This window comes from Pelophylax lessonae, assembly GCF_965119305.1.
Source record: "Pelophylax lessonae genome assembly, chromosome: 10".
In the NCBI taxonomy this organism is placed as follows: Eukaryota; Metazoa; Chordata; class Amphibia; order Anura; family Ranidae; genus Pelophylax; species Pelophylax lessonae.
Window position 1 is genome coordinate 59,073,790 of NC_138777.1, and position 22,918 is coordinate 59,096,707.

A 22,918-nucleotide genomic window follows, 5' to 3' on the forward strand; every position below is an offset into this window, starting at 1 on the left:
CCTTATTTAGATAAGAATATGTTCTGCTCTGCAAACAAAGCAAACAATCATTTGTCAATATGTCCGGTGATTAACCTATAGTCCAGTATTATTTACTTGTCCATTACTAGCCGTACAGAAAGCAGCTGAAGAAACATATTGTTGCTGGGATGCAGTCTGATCCCATAGTCTATCCATCATGAATGAAAACACAGATTGTCCTCTTGTACGGGAATGTCTTGTGGTTTGAACAAATGGGGTGTTTGAGAAAGAGCTGGCAGCTGCCCTGCTATGAAAGCATAGGAGGAACAGAATTCAGTAGCTGATTATTTCTTTGAACACTACCTTTCATTATAAGCTGAACGGTTCTGGTTCAAAGCTATCTCAAAGCACTAAAAGACAGGAAAAACTATTTATAAATGACATGTTGATAAGATGGTAGTATGAGCCTTGAAAACACATCATTATCTATAGCTTCTGAAATTTAAAGCATAACTAAACTCTCTCAATCAACATAAACTATTTTTAATCCTTATTCTTATTTTTAATCCTTATTCTTATATTTAATCCTCATTCATAAATAGATAGGAAGGTATATTATATTCACTTGCATTTTTTTACATTTCTTCAGTTGCTTCCTGGTTTCTGGCCTAGGCAAAAACTTTGTCATACATCCCAGGAGTCTTCATAGGGATATTTTTTTTCTTTTTATCTGGAGGAGGCTAGGAGGGTTTATCTCAGCTAAGCACACCTCCTCCTGCCTGCATTCCTAAGCTAAGGGCAGATTGATTCCTGAAAGTAAAATGCTACATAAATCATCTGCCCTTACTTAAGATGGCCTTGGCTAGACAGCCCCAACAGTGCTCATCAGTGCTGCCTATCAGTGCCCATCAGTGCTACAAATCAGTGCTACAATCATCATCTGCGCTGCCCATCAGTGCCTCCTTATCAGTGCCTCCTTGTCAGTGCTTCTTAGTGACACCTATCAGCACCCTTCAGTGCTGCCTATCAGTGCCCATTAATGCTGCCTATCAGCGCCCTTCAGTGCTGCCTAATAGTGACCATTAGGGCCACCTATCAGTGCCCATCAGTGCCGCATATCAGGGCAGCCTCATCAGTGCCTCCTCATTAATGCCCATGGGGACCGCCTTATCAGTGCCACCTCATTAGTGGCCATCAGTGCCCATCAGTGCAGCCTCATCAGCGCATAAAAGTGAAGGAGAAAAATTACCTGTTTGGAAAATTTTATAACAGAAACTAAGAAAAAAGTATTCTTTTGTTTAAATATTTGGATTGTTTAGCAAAAATTAAAAACCCACTGGTGATTAAAAACCACCAAAAGAAAGGGGTGAAAGTGCCCAGTAGGCAAGTGGTTAAAGTGTTTGTTCACCTTTTCAGAAAAGGTGCTGCACTTAACTCTGTGGGTGATACATTTTCACTTGCCCGGTACAGCGGTCATTGGGTTTGAAAAACAAGCTGTTGTTCCTCCAGAGTCACTGGAACTGATCGGAGAAGTTCTGATTTGTTAGCGCCAGCATGTAAGTGTGCTGACTAATCAGAATTGCTTCCCTACACGTTGGACTGTTCTTCAGTGTCCTCACGTTCAATGAAGGCCTAAGGGCTGTGCATTGTACCTGATGATATCAAAGGACCTCCAACTGCTGGAGTGCAACGGGGAAGAGGCTACAGGATCCAGTCTAGCAGCATGGAGGTAGCCTGCAGGAGCAGAGGCTCAGGTAAGTAAAACGGCTTTTTCTGGTACCCTGGACCAGCCTTTTTCAACCAGGGTGCCTTGAGGTTTCTTCAGGGGTGCCTTGGCAAAATGCCTAAAAATTGATCAAAAATTGTATACAAGCCAGCAGGTGGATCAAGCTTGTCTTTTAGTTACATAAAGCCCCGGGTTTTCATTATGCACCATTAGGACTTTCTAGACACTGGCATCCTAACAACCAATGATGTCATCAGTTGATAAGGAGGATGTCTGTTGCCTCCACAGCATCCTTGGTTGACCCTCTTCTGCCCCTCTCCCTCAGCACTGGGGTTACATTAGCTGACTGATGGAGATTATTGAGGGAGAAGAGAAACAATGGAATACTAGTCAGTACTAGTCTGCAAAAGTGCATTTGCTTTAAAAGAATAAATCACCTCTACCGTTAGGTGTCTTATGTGTGGGTTTTGCTGCATTGTGTAAAACTATTAGAATAGTTTTTTACATTTTAGAATAGGGTGCCTTGAGACTGTCCATAATTTTGAAGGGTGCCTTGAGATTGTCCATAATTTTAAAGGGTGCCTTGAGTTTGTCCATAATTTTAAAGGGTGCCTTGAGATTGTCCATAATTTTAAAGGGTGCCTTGAGTTTGTCCATAATTTTAAAGGGTGCCTTGAGATTGTCTTTAATTTTAAAGGGTGTCTTGACTAAAAAAAAGGTTGAGAAACACTGCCCTAAACATACACAATCATTTATGCCTCCCAGTGCAAGAAACAATTTTTGTTTTCCTTGGGCTTTCAGCTTCAACAATTACAACCCTACAGTATATACATGTATGTGTATGTATATACAGTATATTAATTGTGATTTTTGTGCTGATTTCTCTGTGTAACAATTATTTATGTTGCTTTCATCAGAACATGTGTCCAAATAGAACATTTGAGAAATATAATTATTTTCAAAAGTTGAATACAGTCACTCTTTTTTTCTGTAAATTTGCAAACATTTATAAAATATCTTTTTACATACATTCTTAGGGCTCTTTCACACGGCCGCTCCGCTGTTCTTATCCGCTGCAGGACTTTTTTTTTTCACGGAGCAGATGATCAGGCGCCCTGTGCGAGCTAATCCTGTGGCGCCCCCCCCCCCCCCGCACATTTTCTAGCACCTTTTTTGCACTTTTTTTTACTTTTCTTTTTTATGATCACTAATAACTTAGCCCCCCTTACATCAGAGACCCCCCACACAAAGCCCCCCTTAATTTAGAGGCCCCCTACATCAGAGAGCCCCCCCACACAGAGTCCCCCCTCACATCAGAGACCCCCCACACAAAGCCCCCCTCACTTCAGAGACCCCTCCACACAAAGCCCCCCTCACATCAGAGACCCCACACACACATCAGAGACCCCCCCACACAGAGACCCCCTCACATCAGAGACCCCCACACAAAGCCCCCCTAAGTTCAGAGACCCCCTACACACACACAAAGCCCCCCTCACATCAGAGACCCCACAGACAGAGCCCCCCTCACATCAGAGACCCCCCACACAAAGCCCCCCTACACACACAAAACCCCCCTCACATCAGAGACCCCACACACAGAGCCCCCCTCACATCAGAGACCCCACACACAAAGCTCCCCTACACACACAAAGCCCCCCTCACATCAGAGACCCCTCACACAAAGCCCCCCTTACATCACAGACCCCCCACACAAAGCCCCCTTACATCAGAGCCCCCCACATCAGAGAGCCCCCTTTACATCACAGACCCCCACACAAAGCCCCCTTACATCAGAGCCCCCCCACACACAGAGCCCCCCACATCAGAGAGCCCCCCTTACATCACAGACCCCCCACACAAAGCCCCCCTTACATCACAGACCCCCCACACAAAGCCCCCTTACATCAGAGCCCCCCACATCAGAGAGCCCCCTTTACATCACAGACCCCCACACAAAGCCCCCTTACATCAGAGCCCCCCCTTACATCACAGACCCCCACACAAAGCCCCCTTACATCAGACCCCCCCCATGGAGCCCCCCTTACATCACAGACCCCCCACACAAAGCCCCCTTACATCAGACCCCCCCATGGAGCCCCCCACATCAGAGAGCCCCCCCTTACATCACAGACCCCCCCCCTCACACAGAGCTCCCCACAAAAAGCCCCGCCTTACATTTTTTAAAGGCGAGAGTCCTCACTTACCTTCCGCTCTTTGCAGCTTTTTTTTTTATCTTTAAACTTCCCGCCCACACATCCCCGGGAGTGTGGGCGGGGCGGGAGGAGGAGGAGAAGGGGCGGGGCGAGGAGGAGCTGACGATCTCTCCTCTGGCGTCAGTGCAGGGATGGAGGAGAGATCGTCAGCGTGGAAGGATCGGAGCGGAGGCTGAGCTGTGTGTGATACACAGCTCGCCTCACTGCTTCAGTACGGGTGACCGAGGCACAGCCGCACAGCGGGAGGTAAGCGGTGGACGCGGCCTGTGTTAACCCTGTCCAGGCCGCGGTCGCCACTCACCTCCCGCTGTGCGGCCTGAATCACCTGATCTTCTGCGAGCCGTGATGGCCGCACGGCGCCCTTGTTGCCCATGGCGCCCTGTGCGGCCGCACGGCTCGCACACCCCAAAGGCCGGCCCTGCGGATGATATACGGACATAATGTAAGTCTATGGGCATTGCGGATGTCAGCGGATGACACCGCTGACATCCGATTTTCCTTCCTTTCCGTTTTTTGAACGGAGGAAAAATAGGGTTCTGTTCCATTCCAAAAAACGGAACAGAACTGAAAGGAGGAAAAGCGGATGTCAGCGGATGGTATTCCGCTGACATCCGCAATGCCATTGACTTACATTATGTCCGCAAATCATCCGCAAAAAAATAGGATGATTTGCGGACATACAGAGCGCCCGTGTGAAAGGGCCCTTAGGTGTTGCGTAGTGCAATATAGAAGAATGGATGCATTAGAATAGTGTTACATTGATTCAAATGCAGAGGTGAGTTATGTACTGTACATTGCCTTGAAAAAATATTCATACCCCTTGAAATTTTCCCCATTTTGTCATGTAACAACTTAAAATGTAAATGTATTTCTTGGGATTTTATGTGATAGACCAACACAAAGTGGCACATAATTGTGAAGTGGGCGGAAAATGATAAATGGTTTTCAAAATGTTTTTACAAATATCTCAAAAGTGTGACGTGCATTTGTATTTAGGATCACAATACTTTGTAGAATTACCTTTGGCTGCAATTACAGCTGCAAGTCTTTTTGGGTATGTCTCTACCAGCTTTGCACATCTAGAGAGTGACATTTTTGCCCATTCTTCTTTGTAAAACAGCTCAAACTCTGCCAGATTGGATTGATCCAAACCATCTCATTGTAGCTCTGGCTTTATATTTAGGGTTGTTTTCCTGCTGGAAGGTGAACCTCCACCCCAGTCTCAAGTCTTTTGCAGACTCTAACAGGTTTTCTTGTAAGATTGCCCTGGATTTGGCTCCATCCATCTTTCTATCGACACTGAAAAGCTCCGCTGTCCCTGCTGAAGAAAACCATCCCCACAACATGATGCTGCCACCACCATGTTTCACGGTGGGGATAGTGTGTTCAGGGTGATGTGCAGTTTTCATTTTTCGTCACACATAGTGCTTTGCTTTTAGGCCAAAAAGATGTATTTTGGTTTCATCTAACCAGAGCACCTTCTTCCACATGTTTGTTGTGTCCCCCACATGGCTTCTCAGGAACTGTGAATGGGAATTCTTATGGCTTTCTTTAACCAATGGCTTTCTTCTTGCCACTCTTCAATAAAGGGCAGATTTGTGGAGCGCATGACTAATAGTTGTCCTGTGGACAGATTCTCCCACCTGAGCTGTGGATCTCTGCAGCTCCTCCAGAGTTACCATGTCTTGGTAGGTTTGCAGTTGTGCCATACTCTTTCCATTTTCAGATGATGGATTGAACAGTGCTCCATGACATGTTCAAAGCTTGGGATATATTTTTATACCTAACCCTACTTTAAACTTCTCCACAACTTTACCCCTGACCTCTCTGGTGTGTTCCTTGGCCTTCATGATGCTGTTTGTTCACTATGATTCTCTAACAAATCTCTGAGGGCTTCACAGAACAGCTGTATTTATACTGAGATTAAATTACACACAGGTGGACTATTTACTAATTTGGTGACTTCTGAAGGCAATTGGTTCTACTAGATTTTAGTTAGGGATATCAGAGTAAAGGGGGCTGAACACAAATTCACGACACACTTTTCAGATATTTATTTGTAAAATAATGTTAAAAACCATTTATCATTTTCCTTCCCCTTCACAATTATGTGCCACTTTGTGTTGGTCTATAACATAAAATCCCCCAAAAAATACAGTTGTAACATGACAAAATGTGGAACATTTCAAGGGGTATGAATACTTTTTCAAGGCACAGTACTTAAAAGCATTTCTGAACCCAAATGATTGCAAACAGAATATTTAACATCCACCTAGTATCCCCTGTGTAACATACAACTATGGCATGACACAGTTTACAGCAGGGGTGTCAAATTCTTTTCATTGTGGGCCGCAGTAACATTATGGTTGCCCTCAAAGGGCTGTTTGTATCTTTAAGAGCCCATTCACACTGCTACGACTTGAACCGCGACTTGTCAGCCTGACAAGTCGCGGTCCGTCACGCTCCCATTGTGCGGTACAGGAACCGTTCTAATAGGAGCGACACAAGTCACTCCGACTTAGAAAAAGGGTCCTGTACTACTTCGGGGCGACCTGGAGGCGACTTGCATAGACATTCATTCTGTGAAGTCCGTGCAAGTCGCGCCGAAGTCGCGCTGCACGTGACTTCACAGGTCGCCCCCTAAGTCGGAGCGACCTAGTGTAACCCGGCATTAAGACTATACAAATGTATCCAAGGCTTTTTTTTCCCCTCAGAGAACAGGTGCAATAACTCAACCACGCCACACACCAAACTGCACTGAATGATGGGTGTGGCCAAGCTGCACTAACAGTGGGAGAATCCTAAAGGATAACTCCAGTGAAAAACATACTAACGCTAAACCTGCTCTTTGCCACATTCTAAGACTATTCTATCTAACCCTGTAAAGCAAAAATCACTGTATTTACCTTTTCTACACCCAATGCGGTCCAATTCCACGCTGATCTGTCAGCAGCGGCTTCAGTGTGTAGGTGGGTGCAGGAGAGGCACTCGACAACGGAAGCCCCATAGTAAGTCTATGGGTGACGTCACTTCCCATTCATTTCCCTGCCATTGTCAGTCCTCTCCTGCACACAGCTTCCATCACTGGAGACCGAACCGGATCAGGTGCAGAAAAGGTGAGTACAGCGATTTCTGCTTTACAGGGTTAGATAGAATAGTCTTAGAATTTGGCAAAGAGCAGGTTTAGTGTTAGTTAGGTTTTGACTGGACTTATCCTTTAAAGGAGCAATATATATCAATATGCATTATGTGCAGAGTTCAGGGGTGCGCTACATGCACAGTGCAGGGTTGCACTACATGCACAGTGCAGGGGTGCGCTACATGCAGAGTTCAGGGGTGCGCTACATGCAGAGTGCAGAGTTCATGGGGGCGCTGTGTACAGAGTGCAGTGTTGAGGAGTGCGCTACAAACAGAGTGCAGGGTTTAGGGGTTTGCACAGTGTGCAAGATTCAGCTTTCTTTCACAGGCTATTACCCTCTCGCTTCCACCCTTCCCCCTGGGTGCAGGGGACCACATGATATAGCCTGGAGGGACAGATTTGGCCCACGGGCCTTGTGTTCGACACTGTAATGTTCTGGTACCTTTGGTACCCTAATTCCACTTTTCCTAAGTGTATGCGCCCCACCATTCTCTTTTGGTAAGGTGCGCATACACCTTTAAGACCGATGCTGTCATCACTGAGCGCCGCTGGAACGGCTATTTCAACCTCCAGCGGTCTCACTCACATGTTCGTTCAACGCCGCATAATCTGCCTTGAAGCTCTCATGCTTGCAAGCATACCTCGCTATCGGAACCACGCTGTTGATCCCTGTATCCCGCTACCGGATCATCCGCTCTTGCCGAACCTCTCCTCTACTACATTGCTACTAGTGATAAGTACCCCACAGGGGAAACCTCTATAACCTTCATACTAAAGCTTACACTATCTAGCTCTGCATACTAAGGACTATTACTACATCTGCATTAACTAAGATTGCTAGCTCTTGAGCCTAATACCATCTGCTCTTGCACTGGGTTGGTCTATCCTGTATGTTCACCTGCTACTCTATCATCTGCTACCATACATGATTGCTAAACCTATCTGCATCCCATCTGCTACTATCTTACTTTCAAGAACATTCCTTTCAAGTGTCTGTCATCTACCATCTCTACCCAACCTGTCTCTTCAGCCTATCATCACTATATTACTATACATATAAGTCACTCTAGGAACATCTTATTGAGTGTGTGTATCTACTTGCTGAATTGAGACTATCCACACATGATGAGTCTTGGGAGTTGGGATTGGTGTCTCAGCGTTTCTCTACATGACTACTGAAGTGGAATATTTCTGCAGCTGTAAATCCACATTATACATAAAACGCAGGAGCATTACAGATTGAACGAACCTCAAATGGATTCAGCAGAAATAACCACTCAGGTGACACAATTAAAACAGCAAGTAACTGCGTTAATACACGCACTTGCTGAATTAAGAGAAGAAAATCAGGCTCTGACGCAGCAGGTAACCAGACTGACACAACTTACCACTGCTCAGTCCCCTGAACCCAAAATAAATCCTCCTTTGGTATTTACAGGCGATCGCAAAAAATTTTGCGAATTTAAAAACGCATGTGAGTTACTTTTCTTGCTAAAACCCTGTACCTACCTTACTGATCACATTAAGGTTTGTACTATTATTTCTTACCTAACAGGCGATCCTCGGGCCTGGGCAGACTCTCTTTTTGAGAAAAACGATCAGCTTCTCAAATCCTATACCTTATTTCTAGCAGAACTTACTAGCCTATATGATGATCCCAATAGGCAGAGTACTGCCGATCTTCAATTAAGGTCCTTGAAACAAGGTAGGAGACCTGTGGAAGACTTTGTCGCAGAATTCAAGAGATGGACCCTTGATTCAGAATGGAATGATGCATCTCTGAAAACTCAATTTAGGCTTGGCCTATCAGAGGCCGTTAAAGACGAGCTCGCCCGAGCAGATCTGCCAAAAACCCTGGATGCATTGATACAACTCAGTATCACCATAGATAGAAGACTACGAGAAAGAAAGGCTGAAAAAATGGGAATGCCATTATCCAGTTCTTCTCGGATTTCGGCCGATGACCCCACTCCTATGGAGGTAGGAACCATACGCCCACCTCTATCAACTATGGAAAGAGCCAGAAGACGATCTGGTAATCTCTGCTTGTACTGTGCATCCCCGGATCACAAGATAAACGTCTGTCCCCTAGTCTACAAAAAGAAGGGTGAGTGTTCACATGTCCTCCTAGGGGGATTGACAACTTTAATTACTAACCCTTACCTTTTTGTTTGCTTAACATTGCAGTGGGACCAGAACAGGATTACTACTAAGGCCATGATTGACACAGGATCTTGTGGAAATTATATTGACATACGTTTTGCTGCTTTAAATAAAGTCCCTATTATTTCTAAACCTAAACCTGTCTCAGTGAGTCTTCTTAACGGTGTTCCTTTATCCTCTGGTCCGATCACTGATCAGACACAGGCACTCCTAGTCACTACTAACGGGTCTCATATGGAGACCACTACCTTCGATCTAATACCTTCACCCCACTTTCCCATTGTTTTGGGACTTCCCTGGTTACACACACATCAACCAACCATAGATTGGAAGGAACGGACCCTGGCCTTCCTCTCTTGCTATTGCGAGGGTACGTGTAACCTCCCGTCTTCCGGGAAGATCCTGTCTGTGGTGACAGATGACATTGCACCACTATGTTATCAGGATCTCTCTGAGGTTTTTCTTGAGAAAAATGCTCAAGCACTACCTCCCCATCGAGACTATGATTGTAGTATTGATCTACTCCCAAATAGCAAATTGCCGTCGGTCATGTTTATCCTCTTTCACAGGATGAACTTTCCCATCTCAAAGAATATTTGGATGAGAATTTGAAAAAAGGTTTTATTAGACCTTCCACTTCTTCCACAGCAGCAGGACTCTTTTTTGTCCGCAATAAGGACTCAAGTCTCAGGCCTATCATCGACTATAGGAAATTGAATGCTATTACAATAAAAGATCGCTATCTTCTACCGCTTATCCCTGAACTCATTGAGCAGGTGCGTGGAGCTACCTATTTTTCAAAATTGGACCTGAAAGGGGCATACAATCTCATTCGAATCCGTGATGGACACGAGTGGAAGACTGCATTCAGAACCAGATACGGATTGTTCGAATATCTTGTAATGCCATTCGGGCTATGCAACGCCCCTGCAGCCTTTCAACGATTTATAAACAATATTTTCAGAGACTTACTAGATGTCTGTGTTGTGGTATATCTGGACGATATACTTATATATTCACGATCCTTGTCTGAACACATAAGACATGTAAGACTAGTATTATCGAGATTGCTTGCACACAACCTATACGTGAAAATGAAAAAATGCTTGTTTCATAAAGAAGAGGTACTGTTTCTAGGCTACATCATATCCAAAACAGGAATCAAGATGGACATGAGTAAGATATCCTGCATTCAGGATTGGCCTACACCAACCACACGCAAGGCGCTACAGCGATTCCTTGGATTTTCTAATTTCTACAGGAAATTCATCAGGAACTTCTCTGCCATTGTGAGACCCCTCACACAGCTCACTAGCATTAAGAGACCATTCAAATGGTCAGATGAAGCAAATAAAGTTTTTCACCTGTTAAAGACAAGGTTTACTTCTGCTCCCATACTACGCCATCCAGACCCATCCCTCCAATACATTCTGGAAGTAGATGCGTCAAACATGGCAGTAGGAGCAATACTCTCCCAACGACCAACTAACACTTCACCACTCCATCCAGTCGCCTTCTTTTCTAAATCCTTAAGCAGTCCAGAGGTAAATTACCCCGTGGGTGAAAAGGAACTGCTTGCTATAAAATTGGCTCTGGAGAATTGGCGACATCTACTCGAAGGCACCCGATTACCAATACTTATATACACGGACCATAAAAATCTTCAATATCTTCAGACTAACAAAACTCTCTCTCACCGACAGGTACGATGGTCACTATTCTTTCTAAGGTTTAACTTCCTAGTGACCTACACACCTGCAGATAAGAACAAAAAGGCGGATGCACTATCACGACTAACTGAAGAAAACTACTTCGAAATCCCTTCCGTTCCTATAATACCTCACAAGCGTATTGTTGGAGTTGTCCGTTCTTTGAAGGAAGAGGTTTTGCATGGTATAAGTTTGGATTCACCCCCACCACAACTAAATACCGATGCAGAAGGCTTCCTCTACTACAATGACAAACTTTACATACCACCTACCATGCGCACCAAGATCTTGGAATTATCGCATGATGTGCCTATGGCAGGACATATGGGTATGACAAAGACTCTTAATCTGATTACCAGACAATTCTGGTGGCCTGACATGAAAACATCTATACAAAAATTCGTCTCTTCATGCAATGTCTGTGCCAGGTCCAAAATTGACACTACGAGACCATCTGGTCTACTATGCAGTCTACCAGTACCCCAAACTCCATGGGAAGTTGTGTCCTTGGACTTTATAGTAGAACTACCTCCTTCCAAAGGATTTAATACCACATCTTGGTGTCAGTGGACCATCTGACAAAGATGGCACATTTCATTGCTATTCGCAGACTACCTTCGTCCAAACAAACGGCAGAACTCCTGATGAAACATGTCTTTAAGTTACATGGTATCCCAAAAACTCTTCTGTCTGACCGTGGATCACAATTTATTTCCAAGTTCTGGCAAGAACTATGTCACATACTATGAATTGAGCGGAAGCTCACTTCTCCTTACCATCCGCAGACCAACGGACAGACTGAAAGAGTCAACCAATGCATCGAGCAATATTTACGTTGTTACACTTCTTACCAACAGGATGATTGGGTGGATCTTCTCCCTCTGGCAGAATTTGCCTACAACAACGCAACCCACAGTACGACCAAGCAGAGTTCGTTCTACTTGAACTATGGGTTTCATCCCTCTATTCTTCCACCACGCATCCTTCCTTCAAATAACCCAGTAGCCTCAGACTATCTTACCCAAATAAAGGACTCTCTGGGTTTGCTTAATACTACCATTGCACACGCTCATAGTCAACAAAAGAAGTACTATGATCTTCGCAGAAGACCTTCTCCTCAGTATGCTATTGGGGACCTCGTTTGGCTCTCAACAAAAAATTTAAGACTGAAAATCCCTAGCAAAAAGCTTGGACCTCTCTTCTTGGGACCTTTCCCAATCAAGAAACATATTGGAAAAGCTGCAGTACAGCTTACATTGCCAATAGACCTCAAAATACATCCCATTTTCCATGTGTCGCTACTGAAGCCCCATGTTCCTGACCAAGGAATAAGGCCTACTATCCCACTTCCTCCTCCTGTACAAGTTGAAGGTGGAGAAGAATATGAGATAAAAGAGATTCTGGATTCTCGTATCCACAGAAGAAAACTTCAATACTTAGTTTGATGGAAGAACTATGGGCCCCAAGACGACACCTGGCTAAACACCTCTGACATACATGCCCCTAGATTAATCCGCAACTTTCATGCGAAGTACCCAGACAAACCAGCTCCAGAGGCCTTCAGGAGCCGGCCTTAAGGGGGGGGGGTACTGTAATGTTCTGGTACCTTTGGTACCCTAATTCCACTTTTCCTAAGTGTATGCGCCCCACCATTCTCTTTTGGTAAGGTGCGCATACACCTTTAAGACCGATGCTGTCATCACTGAGCGCCGCTGGAGCGGCTATTTCAACCTCCGGCGGTCTCACTCACATGTTCGTTCAACGCCGCATAATCTGCCTTGAAGCTCTCATGCTTGCAAGCATACCTCGCTATCGGGAACCACGCTGCTGATCCCTGTATCCCGCTACCGGATCATCCGCTCCTCTGCTACATTGCTACTAGTGATAAGTACCCCACAGGGGAAACCTCTATAACCTTCATACTAAAGCTTACACTATCTAGCTCTGCATACTAAGGACTATTACTACATCTGCATTAACTAAGATTGCTAGCTCTTGAGCCTAATACCATCTGCTCTTGCACTGGGTTGGTCTATCCTGTATGTTCACCTGCTACTCTATCATCTGCTACCATACATGATTGCTAAACCTATCTGCATCCCATCTGCTACTATCTTACTTTCAAGAACATTCCTTTCAAGTGTCTGTCATCTACCATCTCTACCCAACCTGTCTCTTCAGCCTATCATCACTATATTACTATACATATAAGTCACTCTAGGAACATCTTATTGAGTGTGTGTATCTACTTGCTGAATTGAGACTATCCACACATGATGAGTCTTGGGAGTTGGGATTGGTGTCTCAGCGTTTCTCTACATGACTACTGAAGTGGAATATTTCTGCAGCTGTAAATCCACATTATACATAAAACGCAGGAGCGTTACAGACACATGCAGTATACAGCATTAGTATATTTATTTAAAAAAGCTCTACCTTTGATCTAAACCCAGAACTACAATTCTAATATCTTCCAGCTTACCAGTCCCAAGATTTGGTGGCTGCATTTGTTTCTAATACATAGATTACGACCACTTTCAGCAAGCATAGAAAATACCCGTTGATCTTTCCAGAAATGCAGTGTCCTCCTAACTCCCTATCTGCTTTCTAAGGTATCTTCTGTAAACTACAAATCCCTGACACCCCCCCCCCCCCCACATGTAATGAAGATTAAGTGAGAAAGATTTGTTTGTAGTCAGAATCAAGACAGCAGCCTGGGTGACAACTATGGCTCCTTCATAGATACAGTGGAGGAGTGGGAGTAGCCATCCTGGGACAGAAAGTGAGTTATTCCAGTGGCGTAGCATGGGTTGTCAGCACCCGGGGCAAGGCAAATAATTTGCGCCCCCTAACCCGCGGGATTTTAGCACTCGAGTCTCTTCCACTAGATTAGTTAAAGAAACCCTTACCCCCTAAGCACATGTATTGTTTGTTATGAAAATACTGATGTAATTAGACCCCGTTCACACTGGGGCGACGCTACTTGCCGGGGCGACCTCACAAGTCGCGGTGCGCTGCTCGCATCGCGACCTCGGAGCGGCCGGCACGGACTTCATAACATTGAAGTCAATGCAGGTCGCTCCGGGTCGCCCCAAAGAAGCTCCGGACCCTTTTTCTAAGTCGGAGCGACTTGTGTCGCTCCTATTAGAACGGGTCCACAGCTTCTCTATGGCAGGCGACCTGTCAGGCGACCAGGTCGCCTGACAGGTCGCCCCAGTGTGAACGGGGTCTAAGTGGTATTAAAACATTTTTAATTAAATAAACAATTATCAATGTATACCATAGATCCCATTTAGAGCAGGGTCCTTATAGATCCCCCTTTACAGCAGGGTCCCCAAAGATCCTACTTTAGAGCAGGGTCCCCCATAGATCCACCTATAGAGCAGGCCAGGGTCCCCATAGATCCCCCTTTAGAGCAGGGTCTCCCATAGAACCTCCTTTAGAGAAGGGTCCCCATAGATCACCTTTTAGAGCAGGGTCCCCATAGATCCCCCTTTAGAGCAGGATCTCCCATAGAACCTCCTTTAGAGAAGGGTCCCCATAGATCACCTTTTAGAGCAGGGTCCCCATATAATCTATGGGGACATTTCTCTAAAGTGGGGAATCTATGGGCACCCTGCTCTAAAGGGGGGTCTATGGGGACCCTGCTCTAAAGGGGATCTATGGGGACCCTGGCCTCCTCTAAAGGGGATCTATGGGGATCCTGCTCTAAAGGGGGATCTATGGGGACCCTGGCCTGCTCTAAAGGGGATCTATGGGGACCCTGGCCTCCTCTAAAGGGGATCTATGGGGATCCTGCTCTAAAGGGGGATCTATGGGGACCCTGGCCTGCTCTAAAGGGGATCTATGGGGATCCTGCTCTAAAGGGGGATCTATGACATAGATTCCCTTTAGAGCAGGGTCCCTATAGATCCCCCTTTAGAGCAGGCCAGGGCAGGTCCCCCATATAGATCTCCCCCCTTACAGCAGGCCAGGGTGAGGTGAGGTCCGGACCCTGGCCTGCTGTAGGGGGGGATCTATATGGGGGACCCCAGAGTGACCTAACTTCACCCTGGTCTGCTGTAAGGGGGATCTATATGGGGGATCATGTCCCCCATATAGATCCCCCTTACAGCAGGCCAGGGTGAGGTAAGGTCCCATCCCCAATTTAGATCTCCCCCCTTACAGCAGGCCAGGTTCCCCATAGATCCCCTCTGAGGATCCTCTATGAGTAGCGCTACATAATCATATGGCTCCAAAATACACTCTTCTGTGCCTTTTATGTCCACGTCCACCACATATAGTTCATACTATTCTTTTCAGTGTTCTTCTCACACACTCAGTGTGTCAGTCTCAGTCAGTCACTACTAGCACAGGCACTACCCCAGTACTACTCCAGTCCAGTCCTGAGTCCTGACTACTACCTTTTTTTTCACCTGTCCCGGACCCGATCACAGCAGGCTAGGTTTTCTCCTCTCCTCCTAGGTTTTCCTCGTCCTGCAGCACCGTCTGACGTCGGCTCTCTCCTCTCTGGCCTCTCACCTGCCGCCGCTGCCGGCTTCATCTGCTTCTGCCTGGCCTGGTGGTTCTCTCCTCTCCCGTCCCGCGCTCAGTGCTGCGCTGGGCGGCCGCTGCACCTTAGTCCCTCCTACTCCCAGATAAGCCAGGCATGCAGGGACTGTCTCTCCAAACGACCCCCCCCCCCCTCCACAGTGGGCGGATCGGGAGCCGAGCTGCGCACAGCCAGTGAGAGTGAGTGAGTGAGCCAGCCTGGCCAGGGGCAGAGAGCTGTGAGTGTGAGCGGGCGGCGGCAGCAGCCTATGACAGAGTGTGAGACTGTGAGTGACAACTGAACTTCTTGTGTGGAGCGGATGCGCCCCCCCCCCAGATGTTGCGCCCAGTGCGGCCGGCCCCCCCTGCACCCCCAACGATACGCCACTGAGTTATTCACAGGATTATCCGGTGAAAATAAAGGGGGAAAAAATCCTAAAGTGTTACTAAACCCAGGACCCTACATTCACTATATCTGGTCTCCCACAGAACATGGAAATGCAATTATTTTAGTAACTATAAATTGCTAGACAACTTTTCTCATCAGCACTATATAGCAGGCTTGTGAGTTCTATCAGTGTCTGGTTAAAGCTTGTAGGAGGAGTACTCAATCTACTCTAACTGTACTATGAGGCTGCAGGACCCCTGACCCTCTGTCTGGACAGTGCTTATTGGCCCTGTGCTGATCACATGTGACCTCCCAAGAAAAATAAAAACAAAAAACTAGCAAAACACTCCAAACTGAGCATATGCAGAGTGACTCCAAAAGCTCTGTGTTATCAGGAGATAGATTGGGGACAGTGGAAGAAGGGGAGGATCAGAGAAGACAGGACCAAACAGCCTTTTTACACAATATGAAGAATTAACCCCTTAGGTTCCACAGTGAGTATAACAAGCATGCTTTACTGTATATACACACTGATTTTACTGTTGTGGGTTTAGTAACACTAAGGCCCCTTTCACACTACCGCGACTTGTCAGGTGACTTAGTTTCCTGACAAGTCGCGGTCCATTCAGTGCTATGAAAACCGTTCTAACTTGTTCAAACGGATACATTGTAAATGTAGTGATGCACAAGGTGGAAGGCTGTAGCGGGGGGCTGATTTGTTTCATTCGTTTGAGAACACAGCAAAAAACTGTACCACTCCTAGGAATTACATGGTTGTGTCATCGCTAAGCCACCCTCTCAGTTCACAAATTATATGCTGGACCCTGGATGATGCCAGAACAAAGATGGTGCCGTCCTTCCTAGGAGAAAAGCAGATGTCAGCAATTCCAGCAGTATCAATGGGAATATTGTGATCTATAATAAATTAATTAATAAGAGATTAATAATTCATAGGTAATTAAATCAGACCTTCACTACCAAAAGGTTTTTCCCTTCCAATCTTCCTTGCCTGGAATCAGAAATTGTGTTTTTTCTGTGATTGTTTCATTTTTTTTTTTCTCCAGCCCCTCCCTCACCACCTTTCTCGCCTAGTTTAGAATAACGTGTCCCTGGTCCTGCAGCCTCCTGCGATATCCCATGTCCCATTATCCAGGAGGCTGCAAGATCAGGGACAAGAGTAGCTGGAGTGTCGGCCTGGTGCGCTTCATCGGGAGCTGGCTGCCTTAGCCACTTCTGGACCTGAAGATTCCCTCCCCCCATTTTTGCGATACGGCACTGCGTTACTTTATTTGACAATTGCGTGGACGTGCGATGCTGTACCCAAATAAAATTGATGTCATTTTTTCCCCACAAATAGAGCTTTCTTTTGGTGGTATTTGATCACCTCTGTGATTTTTATTTTTTTTTTGCGCTATAAAAAAAAAGAGCGACAATTCTGGAAAAAAAAAAAAAAAAAAACAACAATATTTTTCACTTTCTGCTATATAACATGCCCTATAAAAGAAATTTAAAAATCAAATTTTTTCATCATTTTAGGCCAATTTGTATTCTGCTACATATTTTTGGTAAAAAAAAATCCCAATATACTTATTTTGATTGGTTTGCGCAAACGTTATCGTGTCTACAAACTAGAGGAAAGATTTATGTAAATTTCTCTTTTTTTTTTTTTTTACTAGTAATGGCGGCAATCAGCGATTTTTAGTGGGACTGAGACATTGGGGTGGATAGATCAGACCCCCTAATTGACATTTTTGACACTTTTTGGGGGACCAGTGACATTACTACAGTAATCAGTGCTAAACATATGCACTGTTACTGTAATAATGACACTGGCAGGGAAGGGGTTAAGACCAGGGGCAACCAAAGGGTAAAAGTGAGCCTAGGGGGTGTTTTCTAACTGTAGGGGGGATGGGCTTGTGAAATCAATACAGAAAGCTGTGATCCTAAATAGGAGGAATACAGGGGCTCCGTATTAATTCCTGAGAGGCAATCGCGGCCGCCGGCCCCGTGGATCGTCTTCCCCACTGGCGACTGGGCGTGCACGCCCTCGCAGGATCGCTCCCATGAACCGCCGTACAGGTACGGCGAGTTGCGGGAACCTGCCGCAGTATAACTGCGGCGGCTGGTCGGCAAGTGGTTAAAGTGTCGCTAAGCCCGCATCATAAAAAAACTATTAATAAAAGCTGTATTACATGCTGTTCATAGTCAGTTATTATGGGATTTGTTTTCTGTATTCTGCAGAAAAACTGTTTGATCCTTCTGTTCTCTGTCTCCCTCTCCTGTTCCCACTGCAACTGAGGATTTTTCAGAGCAGTGTTGGCAGCTAGTGCACATGCTCAGTTTTCAATGTATTTCTACCCTGAGCATTTCCTCCCTATCACATCTGAGAAGCCCATGTGCCTATAGAGTCACATATGTTGGCGTATAGAAACATAGAAAAGTGATGGCAGAAAAAAGACAGAGTAGTCTGCCGCTTTTTGTTTGTTCATCTGTTGGGATTTTTTATAGGTGTTTTGTATTTTTTTTTGTTACCTTTTTTTGTCTGAGTATAGATCTACATTTGCTCCAAGCATTTTTGAAGCCATTTACTGATGACTAGCTCACTACCTCTGCTGAAAGTGTATACCAAGCATTTACACCCTGTTAAATAACAGCCCACCCCCTCCATCCTCCTCCATGCCCACTAACCAGCTAAACATAATGGGGGTGAAATATTACATCTTGATTGATAGAGGGTTTACCTCCCTGTTATTCTAAGGCATAGGCTGGAGGGGCGTGACACAGCCTGTAATTGGCAGAAATCTGCCCATGCCATGTTATTGCCAAAAAATAATAAAAATTTGATTTCAAATATATTTTTTTGTGACAATTTAAAAGAGTTTATTGATAATAATTATTTATTTTTACTTTTGTATCCCAAAAGCTGTTTTTTTTTAACTTGAACATGTGACCAGCTGGAGAGGACTAGGGGTTCCTCCTGTCACTGTTTCCTTATAGGCAGGCTGGGAAAGAGCTGGGTCATGTGACACCTGTATTTTTAGTTAGAAAAAAATGGTACTTAGATTTTTTTTTTTCATAAAAATAATTACAGTGCCATCATCCACATACAGAAAGAGAAGGGATAATGTTATAAACAGTGCGTGTTTAGTATCACTTTAACCTGGAAGAGGCAGCCAGCTCCAATCAGTGATAAGGACCAAGATGGCAGCCTGGACTATGTCTCCTGAATGGTGGATTGCAGCTGGACACAGGGCTGGTGCTACCTATAGGCAAGGTAGGCGCCCGCCTAGAGTGCCTTCTGCATTCTGGGTCTTCTGGCCGGGTCCAAAGGCTCAGGTGCGGGCCCAGGGCCCATGGACCATGGCTGGCATGAGGAAGCGAGCCAGGGCCACCACTATTTGTATTCAGGCCGAGTCCAAAGGCGCAGGTGCGGGCCCGGGGCCTGCGGACCATGGCTGGCGTGAGGAAGCGAGCCAGGGCCACCACAATTTGTATTCAGGCTGGGTCCAAAGGCGCAGGTGCGGGCCTGGAGCCTGCGGACCATGGCTGGCATGAGGAAGTGAGCCAGGGCCACCATAATTTGTATTCAGGCTGGGTCTAAAGGCGCAGGTGCGGGCCTGGGGCCTGCGGACCATGGCCGGCGTGAGGAAGCGAGGCAGGGCCACCACTATTTGTATTCAGGCCAGGTTCAAAGGCTTAGGTGTGGGCCCGGGGCCTGCGGACCATGGCTGGTGTGAGGAAGCGAGGCAGGGCCACCACTATTTGTATTCAGGCCGGGTCCAAAGGCTCAGGTACAGGCCCGGGGCCTGCGGACCATGGCTGGTGTGAGGAAGCGAGGCAGGGCCACCACTATTTGTATTCAGGCCGGGTCCAGAGGTGCAGGTGCTGGCTTGTGGACCACAGCTGAATAAATAGGTGCAGAGGAACCGTAAAAATCTGCACCCCCGCCACCTTCACCGTTTACATGAGCAGAGCAAAGGGGGTGGAATCAGGGGCGGGGCCAAGGGGGCAGCAAAATGAGGTTTCGCCTAGGGTGCCAAAAATTCTTGCACCAGCCCTGGCTGGACAACAAATGATTGGCTGGGAGGATGAGACAGTGTTTTAAAGATAACAATACAGGCAAGAGGGAAAAAAACATGGAGGGGAGCGAGGTTCCTCTTTAATGCTTAGAAGTGTTACATGTACACAATATACAAGAGTACTGACTTGGATTTTATGGATTAAAATTTAGCACTGATTTATGCATTTAACAAGCTATCAATTAAATTTTTCAGGTTCCTATGCACTCCAGTTATGAAGGATCCATGGTGGTACCACAAAGCGCAGAAAAATGTTTTTGAAAGACTCCAAAAAGACTGGGATCCACCAGCTGCCCCATGTGTGACACCCATGACAAGTTTTCTTAAGAGAAGGATTGGGGCAGTTGTACAAAGCCAGCATCCTGATCATTCCTATTCCAACTTCAGTAAGGTCAACAAGATCCAGCAATGGAGGCTTTGCACAAGTTATAATTTGCAATTAAATGACTTAAATGCGCTAATGCTAAAGAACAAGTGCCAAGATGGCGTCAAGAACTTTGAGACTGGAAAGAAAACAGTCCATGAAAGAGTCTGCGTATCGTATACAATGAGTAAGAACATTACAAAAAGTATTCGCTTGAGGACCCCAAAAGTCCATCCTGTAGTACTGCAGTACAAAGGCCCTCAAACTTGCCAAGAAGACACCATGCCGTTCATAAAGAAAGCTTTTTCTCAAAAGCTAAGCCCCTCTTCTAAAGTCAACAGAAAGAACTTGAACAACTCTCACAAAACTTTCTACATTGATATGCCACAAAGCAGACTGAGAGTCGGAAACTTAGAACCCAAGAAAAGTCAAACTCAGCAGAAAAAAAAAGAGATCTTCAAGCCGTAGCTGAAAGCATAATATACTGTAAATCAGGCCGGTTTAAGGACTAGATTTTCAAAAGCAGACTCTGGGTTCATGTTGACCAGACACGCTGAAACACAAGAATGATCTACCTAGAGAACAGTCAGACACTCTGAAAAATGGAATATAAAAAGAGCAACAGATGGAAGCTTGAAATAAGCCAAAGGCTTAGAAAGTCTATCTTGTCACCTTGTAGAGAGCCCTATCACAATAAACCTGCTGGCTCCCTGGCACTGAAAAGCCAGGATCTATTCATCCTTGAAAGGCTTTTGTTTCAAAACAGCTTATATTTTTTTCATTATGTTCTGCAGAATTTACCTACAGGGGATACAATAAAGACGCAATGCTATTGAGATTTTATATATTTTTTTCTTGTTCTGAATACCAATGTTACATAGATTTTGATGTCACTTTGTACATTAAATGGACATTCAATCAAAAATTAAACTTTTCACAAAAGCCGAGCTTTCTTTCTTTTTTATTTTTTTTATATATTACAGATATTTACAGTATATAGCGCCAACAATTTTTACTCAGCATTTTACATATTCTACTGTCACATAGTCCCTGCTCTGCAGGATCTTACAATCTAAGGTCCTTATCTCACATTCATACATACTAGGGCCAATTTACGCTAGGTACACACTATAAGTTTTTTTCTTTGTACAACCCAATGGGCTGAATGAAAAAAAAAAAAAAAAATTATAGATCGCCATACTAACACAAGCTTTGTTAGTGTGGCAATCCCCCCCGCAGTGCTATTGTGTTCTGACAGGGGACTGACCCCCCCCAACCAGAACACGCTGATCAATGGCTTGGATGATGGTCAGATGCTGGATTTCCAGCATGCTTGTTTAACAGAAGCCAGTCATAAGACCAGCTTCTGCAGAACAGATAGCTGTACACACAGGCCGAAAGTTGGTTCCTGCTGAATCAATGTTTTTTCAGCCAATTTTGGCCCATGTGTCCCAGCTTTAGACAGGGGACAATCAACCTACAAACATGTCTTTGGAGTGTGGGAGGAAACCTTGAGTACCTGGAGGAAACTCATGTAGGCACAAGGGGAATATGCAAACTCCATGCAGGTAGTGTCCAGGTTGGGATTCAAACCAAGGAAACTGGTGCTGCAAGACAGGGGTGCTAGCAGCTAAGCCACAGGATTTTTTTTTAAATAATTTTTGCTGCTGGCACCTGCCCCTTGCCACCATTCTCACCTAGGCAAGAATGAAGTTTCAATCTCCTCCCGCTGTCTCCTGGTATTCCAATGCCACACTTCCCAGAAGGCCTTCCCCATTTATAGAATGGGGATAAAAACATAGGCATGCTAGATCCACAAAACAGAGATTTGGAAAAAATTATGGAAAGTAATACCTCCTGGGGTATTTGATGTCAGTATCCCAGGAGGTTCTACTATCCTCCACTCATAGATCAATATGTAAAAAGACACAAGCCCAGATCTCTATCCCCACGTGTGTGTGTGATCTATCACTGTGCCTTCTGGAAGCTGGCTGCAGGAACCAAGAAGGGACAACCAAATCCCCGTGACCTAAACAAGGAAGATGGCGGCATGGGATGGGACCTGTAGCAGGAAAGCAGGACAAGAGAAGAGGACAATGCTGACTCTGTTGGGCTTCTAAGTATTTTATTACAGTAGAAAAACAGCACTAAAGGAAAGTGAAGTGGAAAGAAAAAATAGATTTTAATTGGGGGGGGGGGAAGGGTCTTTGGCCAATAACTAGATAAGACAACCCTGGTTAGCATTTATAGTTCTTTCAAGAATGGTAAAAATTTTGTAGCAATTAAAGTGGACTAAAGAATTACTGAAAAGTATACAGACAATTTAAGGGTCCATGTTAAACATTTATATTCGTTTTTGGTAGATTCTATAAAGTTAAAGTGACACTAAACTAGTTTTAAAAAAGAGAATTCTATTTACGTACATATTCTTAACTCATAAATATAAATGTACCTTCTATTGCTCTCAGGCCTCTTCAAATTTCTTGTTTTTTGTTGCTGTTATTAAACTTTCTGCTAGAGGGTGGGTACTTTCATTCTCTACTGTATAGGAATGTAGCTACCCTCTTGCTCGCTCCTGAGATAGACTATAGATTATGGGATGTGTAGTGTGCATAGAGCAATGCACATGACCACAGATATCCT

General features: G+C 45.2%; 1 protein-coding gene across 2 annotated transcripts in view; it reads left to right on the top strand.

Moving 5' to 3' along the window:
* LOC309565864 (uncharacterized protein) overlaps positions 1-21,083 on the top strand; it is a 39,112-nt gene extending 18,029 nt beyond the window's left edge. For both annotated transcript variants that reach the window (XM_082270877.1, XM_082270878.1), the window contains exon 2: positions 20,107-21,083. In XM_082270877.1, coding sequence (XP_082127003.1) covers positions 20,126-20,743 — 618 coding nt within the window. In that variant the 5' untranslated portion in view covers positions 20,107-20,125 and the 3' untranslated portion in view covers positions 20,744-21,083. The remainder of the gene's footprint in view (positions 1-20,106) is intronic.
* The last annotated feature ends 1,835 nt before the right edge of the window (positions 21,084-22,918 follow it).